This window comes from Seriola aureovittata, chromosome 13, assembly GCF_021018895.1.
Source record: "Seriola aureovittata isolate HTS-2021-v1 ecotype China chromosome 13, ASM2101889v1, whole genome shotgun sequence".
NCBI classification, from domain to species: domain Eukaryota; kingdom Metazoa; phylum Chordata; class Actinopteri; order Carangiformes; family Carangidae; genus Seriola; species Seriola aureovittata.
Window position 1 is genome coordinate 26503293 of NC_079376.1, and position 14200 is coordinate 26517492.

Genomic DNA, 14200 nt, shown 5'->3' on the forward strand with positions numbered 1-14200 from the left:
TGGGACGGGATAATGATCGGTGCAAGACATCTACTTAACAATAATGCAAATGTGACGCGGGGTGAGTAGAACATATGCTGTTCACAGCAACCGCGCTGAAATGACAGCTGATAGCAGGAGAGAGGAGAACAGATTTTAAAGTATGACAGGGACAACTTGATTGGCTGGTTGAAATCGTGGCGAAATGACTGATAATCCCAATTCACAGGGAATGGCTGGATCTTCCCACAGCTGTATTTCTGTCCATTCTCAATCCCCTGCAAAATGAATAAACAAGTTTTCAAGTTTTGTACAGCAGGATAATCTTAACCAATCATCATCACTTTTATGATTTCTGAGCCATAAATACAAAGCTAATGTTAGTCTATAAACCAACCACACCAACGTCACATGACTTCAACATCACTACCACTTAAATTTCAAAACTTCAGTTTGATTTAGCTCTGACCTCTTCCACAAAAGCCTTTCCTCTGACAAAGTTAGTGACTACACAACAAGGCTGTAAAGGTGGACTGGTGAGTGGATCAGTTTTCATTTTTAGCATGAAGATGTTTAATAGTTAAAACGTGTAAATCTTTAAAAAAAAAAAAAACATGTGTGGTATTTACTGAAATATTTGATGTCATAGAAGTGAAAATGTCTCTTATTTCAGTCATTGAACCAAAAACCCATTTCAACAACACAGACCTCAGGATTCAGAACTGCAAATATGCTTATTATAACTTATTTCTGCAACACTGTACTATGCAGGCATCAAAGATGAAGCATTGCATTGTGGAACTATAAGCAGGAAGTAGAGTACAGTGTAAAGAGCCCTATACAGTGCCTACATTTTACACTGAATTGTGACACAAATAAAAAAGTGTGCATTATAGTGCACAATGTAGTATATAGGGTTTGATGTGACATTATGACACAGTCAGAAATGATGCGACCAAACAATCAACAAAGAACCCTCCCTCAATGTGTGGGGAAAAGAAGACACAAGGTAAATAGGAACCGTGTTACAACAATGACAATAGTGATGTGAAGAGGAAAATACAGAATTAAGTCACTTAAAAAATAATGCAATAAACCATAGAGAAGAAGTTTTTCTGGACAGCAACACAATACATTATGTTGCATTTTAGACCAATCACAGTCAATCACACAATGTCATACCTTGGGTTTGGGGGGCGGAACCTGTAACCATCTATTTGAGTGACAGGAAAAGAAAGAGAATATCAGCAGGAATATAAAAGTTGAAGAAACAACCTCACTTCAGCATAACACCTGCAACTAATGACAGTAATACAAAGTGCAGTGCTTGTGGAATGAGTGAACAGCATTTGACCTAAAAACGAGAGCAATGAAGTAGTAAACATAGTAATTAAAAAGACTGAAACTATTGAAGCATTAACGCATCAGATATTTAACTGACTTGATGCAAACTTCATTCTGAGGTAGCTTCTGAGGAGCAGGAATTAATCAGTAGTAACAGAACTACACATTACCTGAAGTGACAACAACTCTAAACGCCCTCTTATATTTCATATAAATCTTTTATCTGGTTTTCTTCAGCCTTGTTGGCACATGTTCACCATGACTTCGTTTCTTTGAAATGAAGGTGCAGGTGAATATCATCCTGTGACAACTTGCACATGCTTGTCAGTGCACTCTTCCCCTGGACTGGATACCTGCATTTGTGTATGACTTACTTCCTGTCTTGCTGTATTACTTACTGATCTGGTATCTGATTGATGTACTACTTTACAGTTGTGCTTGCTACTGACTGAATGGTCGGTAATAGGGCTGTGTTGAAAAAATCGATTCGTCAATTAAAAGCGGTCTTCAATTGAATAATCCAATATCAATTCATAAAACACGAGATCAATCTTTTAATATACACATTTTAAACTCTCCTGTGGATGTGTGATGTGTGTCACAACGAGATCTGGTCAGGTGAGCATAGGTGGAGAGCTGGGGGAGCTGCCGGAACAATGCTCCGCCACTTTTCTTCTCAGAGTCTATAAGCTGCTGGTAGCCTCTGAGCTGATCAGTTAATTAAATGGTTAAGTAATAAAGATGAAATGACATAAATCATTCTTTCATTCATCATTCACTCTTCTGACAGTTTCTTTATCTGTGATGCTTTTACACAGAAACATGACAGTCAGTCTGTTACACTTGAACAGCTTGTGCTGCTTCCATAGAAAGCTAGCTTAACTATGTTTTCACAGCCTAGCCTGTTAGCTTAGCTTGACCTACGCCTGCACTGCAGCTTCTCCTCTGAATGGATGTTTCCAATGCAGCTTCATTTGCTCGACACAAGTTAGTAAATTAATGTAAACTTGCCACCGTAGGAACAGAGGTTACATAACCTTTGAAAAGAGCTGCAACTCAACCATACGCGTCCACCATATGAGCTCTGGTACGTAAACCATCAGCACTACACCTCTGCACGAGAGAGACAAAAACATGAAAGACGAGGTCCCAGTGAAGTCAGTGGCAATTCTACAGGCAGATGTGTGGCTGAATTTCAGATTAAAAAACTATGTAGACAGTTACGAACTGGACAAAAGCCAAGCTATATGTGAGGTGTGCAAGAAGAAGCTGTGTGTATCATCGCATACTACATGTATTATTTCTTGAGATGTGTCTAAACTGTTGGTCATGTTAAATAGAACGTTCATTAATCTAACTGCTTTGTGTCCACTGGCAATGTAAACATTAATATTTTCAATAATGTACCAGGTTAGAGGTACACTTCACAGCATTAGTTCTCTGAGAATCTAATTCATAGCCAAGAAAAATTTATGTTGTAACTGAAATATGTCTGGCTGAATCAAAATCAAATCGTAACGAATCAAAACAAAATGAATCAAATCGAAATGGGAATTGAATCGACTCGGGACCTTGTGAATCGAAATGGAATCGATTCAGTAAATCTGTACCCAGCCCTAGTTGATAACTCTTCTTTGTACAACCTCCATGGCTGCCTCACTGTCTTTTATAAGGCATTACGTTTCAGATTATACAGCCTCACTGTAAATGTTTTAGATCTGTAGTATGATCATTCAATTATCTCAAGAACTCATCTGACAGACAGTGAGATAACTGAGCATGCATTGTTTTAGAAAGTCTGCTACCTCAAGTAATAAGATTGATTTCATAAGAAAATATAAACTTGTGTCACATGTTCCATCCCACATCATATTATACTTGAATATCTACGACATTTTTGGAAATACAGACGAGAGACAAATCAAAGGACAGACCAACATAAAGAGTCTTGCATTGACTCTGGATGAACACCATTCTTCTAAAAGATATTCCCTCGTGCGTTTGATGATGGTGGTGAGGAGTGCTGTGTAACATGTTGGTTTTCTTTTTAACTGTCTGTTGTTTTTATTATTTTTATTGTGTTTTTAAGATTCTGTAAAGTGTCCTTGAGTGCTGTGAAAGGCACTGCCAAATAAAATGTATTATTATTATTATTATTATTATTATTATGCAATGATTCCCATTTTCCCTGGTGTTTCCAGTGTTTTCTGTTTGGCGTCTCGCTCTCAGGCCACTTAGTATCGTGTAAGCTAAGCTCGTTTACTCATTTCTACGCACGTTCTAACCCTTGTCTCCCTTTGCTCTTGGGTCACCAGTTAATCGTAACAATAGGTTCAACTGGGTTGTGATCTGGTGACTGCCATTGGCCAAAATTATTCACATAGTTTTTATACTCGAACCATTCAGTGACCCCTCATGACCTGTGGATGGGAGCATAGTCATCCTGGAAGAGACCCCTCCCATCAGGACAGAAATGTTTCATCATAGGATAAAAGTAATCACAACTCTGTATTGATTTGCAGTGACCCCTCCCTCTAAGGGGACAAGTGAACCCAAACCATGCCAGCAAAATGCCTCCCACAGCAGAACAGAGCCACTGAGATTAGGCATTCAGGCCTGTACCTTTCTCTTGGTGTACGCCACACATGACCTAGATGTCGAGAATATGGAGGATGACTCAACTGACATGTCACTTTTTTTCCCCTCCTTCTTTCAAAGTCATTTTGATCTTTTCATTTTGTGATAAGAAAAGGAATCAGCTGAGCCTGTTCACAATTTTATACACATGAGCATGATTGGACATTAATTGCTTAATTGTACCATGCAGTGCACCTGCATTCATTAGGTTTCTCCACTCATGTATTCAGGTTTTTCTGTAAGTTGTCACCTGTCTGTATGTTTATCTGTTTTTTTTTCTGAAAGTGAGGTGAGAACATGGGTATCAATATCTTATCTATATGTGGAGCTGGAGTCAGGACATCAAGAGTGGGGGGGCTAAACTAATAAACGAATAAACATGTTGTTTTTCATTCATTCCATCCACACTGAACACAAATGTAAAACACACTATTTATGCTTTTAGGGGCAGCTATGTAGTGGAACTGTTTCTTGACACATTACAATTCATCCATACACACAGTACTTCATAGCACATCACAGAGATACAGTCAGTGTGACCAGGTTTCTGCCACTGGTATGGAGTAAATACGGAGATAATGGTTCAATATCTCAGGGTTATGAGAAAAATCATTATCTGTTAATAATGTTCTTAAATTAAATAGAATAAGACAGAATCCTGAGTAAATGAAATTAATAAACAATTATGACACAATCATGAGAAAATAGTTTATCTCAGCACTGTTGTGATCGTGAGGCCTAAAAAGTTACCAACAGCCACAAGCTGCTCCTGGTGTTCAAAGACATCAGCATCCTGTCCTTGTATGTACTCATGTATGTGTGTGTGTGTGTGTGTGTACTTGTAATCTTATGTCTTTGTGAGGACCAGTTTGAGTTATAGACATACTGCGTGAGGACAGCAACTCACAACTTCAGAGAGCTGTTAGACTTTGGTTAGAGGTAGGGCCAGGGCCTAGGGAATGCACTGTGTCAATAGTCCTCACATAGACAGAAGTACAAATGTGTGATAGGAGAACATTCAGTGTGTATATGTGTGTGTGGCACATATTTAAAATGTGTTAACATGCAGTGTATATACACCCGAGAGCCAACAGTTGCAGCCTGTTGTTAATGTTCCAGTGTGATGTCCAGATGTGCTTCAGTTCAGAAATGCCAGCAGTGCAGTGAGCCAATGTACCAACATGGAGCCCTTCACCCACAGAAACAGTTCAAACATGGTGAGTTTCCACAGGCTGAGCGATTCCGCCAGCTGTATCTGCAGATGCCTCCTCCTGGACTGAGCCTTACTCCTCTTGTGCCTGGAAAAGCAGCAGAAGAACAAAGAGAAGGTTAGGTAGGATGAATTTTTAACAATGCAGGCAGAACGTCTGAAATATATCAACAAATCTTGAATTGATTCTCTTGAGATTGTGACCAGACAATCATGGTACCAGTGGTGTGTGGATTGATCCTGACATATCAATACGATTAATCCCATGTGTTGTAGGATCAATTTTTGTATCAAAAGATCTATATCTAAACTCAGTCATTTGGGGTAAATGTGTATTTTATCAACGAATACACAGTAGAAAGTTACAGTGCTAACAGCAGGTCTAAATAAAGGGTTGTTGACATTAATGGTGGCTAACTATAAGTGTAGGAGCCGCATTTAAGGTTATTTAATTTATTTCTATTCACAGGATATATTGATTATTTAGGATGAATTATTGATTAAAAACAATGAATTTTATTTGTAGCAGTAAGTGCGCGCCCCCTTTTTCATGTTTTGACAATAAATTCCATTCATCTGAGAACATCACTGGTCAGTGGATCTATTGTGACTGCGCGTCAGACACACTGCTCACTCCACCTTGGTAAAAGATAAATAGGACAGGAGTTAAAGGACAGACTCATCTGGAGGTTTTTTAGCCACTACAGTGAGTGTAGTCTTGTGTGAGTTCTCAGAACAGCTACAGTGCTGTATGTGCTGGTGTGGGAGGACTGTGAGGTCAGGCCCGTGCACAGATAGACCTCAGGTGGTGCTAAAGCACCTGCCCCTTTGGCATCTGTCCAGATGAGTGCCCTTTTTGCAAGACATCTTTTTTCAGTTTCTTTTTCTAGTTTTAAGTTTTTAAATTTGGCCCATGGCATCAGTTCTCATCTAAAAGCGTGTTGTAATGTCCAACAACTGCATCTGAGACACACGAGCCTCTGCCCCTCCCTCTTCAGCTTCCCTCATCACAGCCACCACAGTTAACATACACAGACTGAGAGCGCTGCGGAGCTGCGTCTGCTTCGGCTGACCTGCCTTCATTGGTGATAACCACATAACAATGTGTTTGCCCTAGGCCTCAGTATTGTTTGTCACTGTTATGAAATGAAACTACTATTAAAAAATCTCAATACAAGCAGATTAACTCAGGCAACAGCCTCCATTAAGATTAACAACAAGAGTAGGTCAAAATATGTCTTGACCTCTAGTCAAATCTCGATTTTATAACTGTGGCGCCATCAACAAAATCACCAAACACATAAAAGACAAACACTGAGCTGTGAGTTCAGATATACACACACTATACACAAAAGGTTGCTCAGAGAGAAAGTTAAAGAGACAGACTATCTTTGTTATTTAGTCTCTCACACAGAGCGCAGCCTCTGTTTGGATCCACAATAGTTTAGTCTTTTTTAACTTCAACTCCAGAATGTAACAGACTTTTATTAGAGGTCTTTATGTCTAACTCCCTCTGTTTGATATGTAGAGGTGGTCAGAGTTGTATTTTAATATGAAGCCTCGTTTTCAGTCGCTGCCGTTGACCATGAGAAAGGGGACCTATTACGCTTTTTCTGAACTTTCCCTTACTTACAGTGTGTTATATAGGTTTTTGTGCATGTAAATGGTCTCCAGAGTCACAAGGATCAAAGTTTACACCAAAGGCAGTAACTCTGTCTGGCAAAACCCAGTTTTCTCCTTTGTATGAAACACCTCGTTGGGGGTCCAGACATTACTTCCTGGTCCTATTGACGTTTATATGTCTCTTGGTGCTGCCCACCTGCAAGCTGGACACCCCCTGCAAGCTTGGCACGCCCCCACACAAGGCACAGCACATAACTACTTATAATGAAGAGTTTTCTTTAGTGTTGTAGCCGTGCTGAAAAGACAGTGTTTCTCAACTGCTCCAAACATTATAGTGTGAGCACTTCAAGGAGGACTAAACCGCGCACAGTTAGACGCTTCATTTTCACAACGGTTATTTCTGTAATTCACACTTAATGTGGCCGAACAGGGGACTCTCCTCACAGCCTGTCAGTCTGCATTGTTATTGTGGATCTTTGTTGTTTACCGTGTTACGGCGACCTGATCATCTGAATAAGTAGCAGCATAGCAAAGCTATAAATGCTTAAATGTTTGTCAGTATTGACATGCTATACCTTGTGAGTTTGGATAAATTATCCACAATTTAACCGCTGAGTTCATTTTTCAGCAACTATGCACACAAAAGTTTAATTAATTCAGATTTACCAGCATCGTAAACCAGCAGGAGGTGAAGCAGTGGAGACTCCCTACCTCTGTTCCTCCATTATCTATATTCCTTTAGTCCGGAAGTGTCCACACGTAAAAAATCAAAAGGGTTTCTCCAAGTTATGAATATTGTCATCCGACGTCTTTGCAGACTGTCCAGTGTCTTGATTCGCAGCACTCTCAATATTTCTGCCTCTTCCCTCGCTCCGGCTGCCTGACAGTGGGTATGCTTGTTTTCTTCTCCAGTCCAGATCGGGTTTGTCATGTTCTGATTCAGGATCGGACTCTTGCTCAAAACGTTAAGACAGAACCGAAGCACCACAACCGTTTGTTTACACAAGACATACAGAATGTTTCGTTGCCATGATAGTTGCTGTCAAGCCGACCAATCAGAGCACACTGGGCTTGGTGGTGGTGGTTGGGGGGGGGGGCTTCAAGAGCCCTGAGCTCTGAAATAGCGTTTCAGACAGAAGGTGACTAGATGTCCAGAAGATGTTCAGAACATTAAAGCAAAGTAAATCAATGTTAGTACACACCAAGAATGAAATGATGAACACTAACAATGGCCATAATAGGTCCTCTTTAATTTTACTGCATAACGTGTTAATACAAACTCAACACTTACTGTAACCTGTGTGTCTTATGTGTTTCATTGTTCCTCTGCCTCCTTTAGTAATAAGGATACATTTAATGAAAGTAGTTTATTAGTGTTAACAGACTAGGCTCAGGGCTCAGTGAACAGGAAGAGCTACTACTTAATATCACTACTTATATTTTATTATATTATTTGAATTTTGCTATATGACAAATAGCCCATTAAAATTTTGCTTCAGAAAAAGTAGCTGTATGGTTGGACACTAACATTTACAGTCTGATGAGGCTAACAGTTGTAATGCATCAATCATAAACATCATATCCTACTGTTGGTATTTTTGGGAGATTAACCCTTAATTATCATGCACAAAATTGATTTTTGCTCATTTACCAATAGTAGCATAATGCTCTTTTCACCTAAGTACACAGAACACACTTTGCCTATTTGTTGCAACTGGACATTAGATTAGATTAGATTAGATTAACTTTATTAATCCCACAACTGGGAAATTAATTTACCACAGCAGAAAAATAAACATCGATAGAATAAACATCTATGGAAATATACAACAAAAATATACCAAATATACACTAATAAATACAATATACACAATACACACGATATGTACATGAAAAAGTGCAAATTTGCACATGGTCAGGAAGAGCAGGAGTTGTGGAGTCTGACAGCTGCTGGAATGAAGGACGTTGTGATCTGAGCGTCCCAGCGGGGGGAGGGGGGATGAGGTGTTTGCATTCCTGATATTAGCATACAACAAGTCCAAAGTTTTATTGTCCCTTGTGTGACAATACACATACTGGGTGAAGGTAGGAAGAGCAGAGGACAGGGACGTGTGGTTGAAGTCTCCAGAGATGAGGAGGAGGGAATGGGGTTGCTGGTTTAGGAGTTGAGAGACAACACTATGGATCTGGTCTGTGGCTGCAGCGTAGGCCTACATTGTAGTTTGGAGGCTCGATTGGTTGGTTTATTATTTTTGTTTATTTATAGATATTTTTCAGTTTTGTTTAAAGATTAGTTGTTATTAAATCATTATTTTATAGACAATAAGCAAAGAAACTATACACGTGAAAATGCCCCAAAGCATGTACAGTGTGGCACTGTTTTCTTTGTTGTTGCCTGTTCTTGTGATAAATGTAGAAATAGTCAATGCTAGAGAGCATTGTCTCTGTGTACATTGATAATTTTGTTGAAATCTGTTGAGCTTTAAACATTTGCAAATGAATTATATTGAAATTAATAATTAATATATATGTAAATAACTTTATTAAATAATTATGAGAAGGATGCCCTTTTTTCCGCTTGAGCACCTGCCCCCAAAAATGTCCAGAGAGAGAGCGAGTAGCTATCACAATTACTGATCGTCTGTCCAGGCTTCAGTTTGTGTGTTGATGAAGTATCTATGAAGTATCAGTATCGTTCGGTATCAGCGAGACCTACCTGGGGTTAACTTGGTATTGGAGGGGAAAGGCAATCAGTAGAATCACACACCACAAGTGCCAAGATGATGAGGCCCTCTGATTTTGTTTATCCTTTGACTTTTCCTCTAGTACCACCAACAGGCTGACATTTCGGTTTACAGTGAAAAATCCAGTTTGGTTCAAATGTTAATGTTCATCTCAGGATGAATTGTAATAACTTTGGTGATCCCCTGACTTTTCATCTAGTGAATCAAGTCAAATTTTTTTTTGATCAACTCGCCACAAATATAATCCAGTTCTGTGTGAAACACTGCGCCAATCCACCAATGAGAAAGCACAGCTGTGAATGGGAGATGCACTATGATTGGTTTATTGCATGTTTCAGCAAAAACACTTCCATGATGTAGCAGCAACTGTTTTTTTCTGCTGTTAAAATAGCAAAAGTGAATATGGACACACCGTAAATCCACTTGCACCTTAGACTGTTAAAAGAGAGCCCTAAGAATGGCATAACATTTTTCCACTGTAGGGTGTAGTGACCCACTGCAGCCTGGTGGGGCCATTAATGAGTCCTATCAGTGTCCTCACCTGTGTAACAGTAAACATTCTTCATCAGCTAATGTAGCTATAGTTTAGCCATTCTCAACTTCTAGAAGTCCCATAGTGTACATGGGTCATTTGATGACAAAAGAGACAGCTGCATGTGCTCCACCTGCATATCTCTTTTCAGGAGGGAACCCATGCAAACACGCAACCTCCACACAATCAGGCCCTGGCTGCCAGGAAGATATTCATCTTGATCTACTTGGTCTTGCATTTAGAAATATCAGAGACAAACAGAAAAGAAGCTCCATGCCTGAGAGGGGCTAGTTTTGGTTGCTGACAGCACATGCACACAATGTGAAACACAACACTGGAGTCCCCCTGTGCCTGTATTACATTACTACTCCTGGCATTGTAGTTGGTTAATATTTTATAAGATAATTTCATTCAGACTAGCTCCAGCACTGTCAGCAGTACAGCACCAGGCTAGCGACCTCCAGAGCCCCATCCTTCAGCCATCAGCTGTGATCTGAAGTGACAACTCACATCCCTCCTCTCCAAACCTACATTGACAAACCTCAGTTTCTCTTCCAAAGTGACTTACTTGTCAGCTTGGTCTGTCTTTAGTTCTGACACTATGTTCTGTATGTACAGTATGTATGAGATTCACACACCGAATAATATAATCCACAGATCCCCACGTGTGAGTTAAGTCTTCATCTTGTCTGCTGGAACAAAATGAAATGTCTCTATAACTGTTCCAGAATTAAAACTATGTTGAGAGAAAACTACTGACTGTATTCCTGTCTGTCACAGTGTCCTCTGATGCAACTAACAGGGTGCCCAAGTCAGAGATGTCTAAATTCGAACAAAAGCATGTAAAGGCAGGTCAAATAGGTAGAAGCATCACAGTGTTGTTGGCCACGGTATAATACAAAAATAATTGACCTACATTTTCAGTTTTTATGTGTGGCTTTCGTTGGGAAAAAGAAAACATGTAAAAGTGGTCTGTTACGCATGTTCAGTTTCCTGGATACACTCATCACTAGCTAATTCCCTTCTTAATGATCAATATGCAGACTCCAATCATAATTAAAAGTTATAAAAGTATTGAAAAGTTCATCTACCTTTACAAGGCTTCATACCAAGCTTCATACCAAACATGCCAGCTGGCAAACAGACTGAAAATGTGGTTCACCTCACACCATATCAGTGTCACCTCCTGTGCGAATTCAGAGCAACACTCGTAATCTGGCCAAACCATCTCAATTTGCATGATGGGTTTATCATATTTGAGTCAATTAGTGCAGTATGGACCTCGTACTTTATCAAATTGTTACAGAAACATCGGTTGTATTTTCCTGACACTCCCTTTTAAATGTGGCTGTGAACAAATGAACAACATGTCTTATGAAGTTTAAGGAAAGGCTAGTCTTTCTGACCTGGCCATGGCGCGTATACAGCAGCGGGACATGTTGATGAAGGACGAAGACGAAGCTCTGGTCTGTAAGGTGGTCTCAATGCCCCGCAGCAGGTCGTTGGTCTTCAGCAGCAGTAGCATCTGACGGGGCACTCGGTTCAAGAGGTCGCTGATTTGGGGCAAGTAAAGAGCTGCATTGGTCCGTATCTCAACATCCTGCCAAGCGAATTGAGATATACAAACAGACAAGTTGTCTCTTTAGTGGTTAAGTCATTTATTATTATAAAAAAGGCCATGTAAATGATTCTGACTGACTACATGTCTTCTGGCATGACAAAAGGCACAATAAAGATTTTCTATCTTTTTGTAAGTGAGATCCTGTATTTGTCTGTCTAGATGCACATGTGGTCTACTGTATGTCTTCAGCAAACTTCATTCAGATTCATTCAGCTAAATGTCTTTGGATGTGGCACAATATCATCAAACGTGTATGAGACAATGTGAGTTTAAATGTCACACAAAGTTATCTCTGTATCACTGATATTGTTGAACTACTGTCATGACATTACTGTCATTGTGTGTTAAGGTGAACAAAGTCTCCGTCTCTTTTTATATTGAAGAGACACAAAAAGAAAGACAATGAGAGCATATTAAATTTGTACAAGGTAGGAAAGACAGGAGGAAAAAGGAATGATGAAGAGGGAGAGATAAGAAAAGGAAGGAAAAGACAAAAACAAAACTAAATACATATTCCATTATCTCTCACCTGTACTAATGAATAGAGGGATTAAAAGGAATTCAAAAAAGATTGTCACAGTCCCACTATGTCTTCCTATGTTTTTTCCTTCTCCTGTTTGTCTTCCCTTCCCGGTGTGTGTGTGTGTGTGTGTGTGTGTGTGTGTGTGTAGGTGTGTATGTGTCTGTGTCTGTGTCTGTGTGTTTCCCCTTACATTAGGTTGCCCCAATAAATTCCCTTGCACAGTTATTGCTGGTGTGTTTTGTCTCTGCTGTGGGGTCCCACATCAGTTTTGACAAAGACGTAACAATAATACTGAATTTTGCCTCAGCTGAAATGACAATGTACTGTAAATGACAGAAAGAAGAAGAAGAAAACAGACAGAGGGATGATGTTTTCCTCCATGATGACCATTTGTTCTTTTTGATGTTGAAGATGGCTGCTCAGTTCTACATGTGAGTTTCAGTGTAACCTCAAAGGCTTCTGCTTGATGCAAGTCAACAGGCCTTAATTATGGTGCAAAGTGGACTGCAAGCTTACACACACATAGTTAAATCAGGATGTGCACAATCTGCACGAGTACAGGATATTACATGATTGAAATTAACAACTGAAATACTTTTTATAAGGTTCCAAAATCTGATTAGAAGCACAAATAATGTACTAATTTCCCCCGTTAATGAAGCTTAGAGAAGTTGATCTTTTTTTATCCAATATAATATTAAAATTACATTAAAATGTAAACGTCTCAGAGGGAGTCATTTATATGTCTGGATTGTCAGAACATATCATCAACACAAACCATTCAGAGATTTTTTTCTCTCTTAAAGACAGGGAAACCAAAACCACTTATACGTTCAACTGGGAGGGTCAAAGGTCATTGACCAGGAGTCAGTGAGCAGCCAGAGAAAGATCAAGGAGGATATTCGCATCTGACACCATCACACTGAGACCATTTTTATATACAGTACCTCCACCTGTTATCATGTGATTGAAGTTCATTGAGCTCATCTTAAAGGTTACAGCATGACACCTGAACCAGCTCCATGACAACTGAAAAACTCAATCTGCCGATAAAGGAAAAATCAAGGAAATGGAACGTGATTATAATTCAAGGTCCAAGCTAACTTTATCAAATAGGTTTTGTAAGAAACATTGCGCTGTACTGGTTATACTGAACATACTGTATTTTCAAACTGCTCGCCACTAACACAAAGTGTTTATACAGAACATATAAAATATTTTCTTACAGTATCTGCTCGTGCCACCTGAAGCTTTTTGATTGTTTTCACGGTTGTGTTTAGGAAACTCAAAACACTTCATTAAAGTTGAGGAAATATGGTGGTCTTGGTTAAATATCTATCATTTGAAACATGGGGAGGGACACACTAGGTTTAATAGTATAGTATAGTATAATTGCATGCCATACCCTCCTCTTTTTTCCCTTGTGTCCTGTCAGCACACACACCAAAAATGTATTGGTAAAGTATTGACAATTGATTAATAAAAATCCAATAATTAAATTTGAAGTTAATTCTCTAAAACAGCAAACTGTGTAAAAAGAAAGACCATCAAAACTTGTTATAGTCTTGTATATGTATTTCTCCACCTTGTGTGTGTGTGTGTGTGTGTGTGTGTGTGTGTGTGTGTGTGTGTGTGTGTGTGTGTGTGTGTGTGTGTGTGTGTGTGTGTGTGTGAGTGTGTGTGACAGCAGCACTGTCAGAGCTGTCAGTCCAGATAAACAGAGAGTTAACAGACACAGAGTGAGACAGACAGCTAGTCAACATCCAGGCACAGATAAACTGTTCTCTGTCTGTCCATTTCTGTCTCATGCCCACAGGAAGTGATGTGAACTCACAACACTGATGCAGCAAACAGTATTTGCTTCAACTACATTATCCTCTACCCACAGACACACACACACACACACACACAAAAAAAAAAAACCATAAAAAAAAAAAAAGAAAAGAAAATTTGTCCCAAACAGGCTGTTTTGTGGTTTGGTGAAAAA

The 14200-nt window shown here is 39.4% G+C and overlaps 1 protein-coding gene across 2 annotated transcripts in view; it reads right to left on the minus strand.

Moving 5' to 3' along the window:
- Window positions 1-688: 688 nt before the first annotated feature.
- The window catches only part of adck1 (aarF domain containing kinase 1), a 117820-nt gene continuing 104308 nt past the window's right edge, over window positions 689-14200 (minus strand). For both annotated transcript variants that reach the window (XM_056393186.1, XM_056393185.1), the window contains exons 10-11: window positions 11476-11669; window positions 689-5258 (exon numbers count right to left, since the gene is read on the minus strand). In XM_056393186.1, the coding sequence (XP_056249161.1) occupies window positions 5099-5258; window positions 11476-11669 (354 nt within the window). In that variant the 3' untranslated portion in view covers window positions 689-5098. The remainder of the gene's footprint in view (window positions 5259-11475; window positions 11670-14200) is intronic.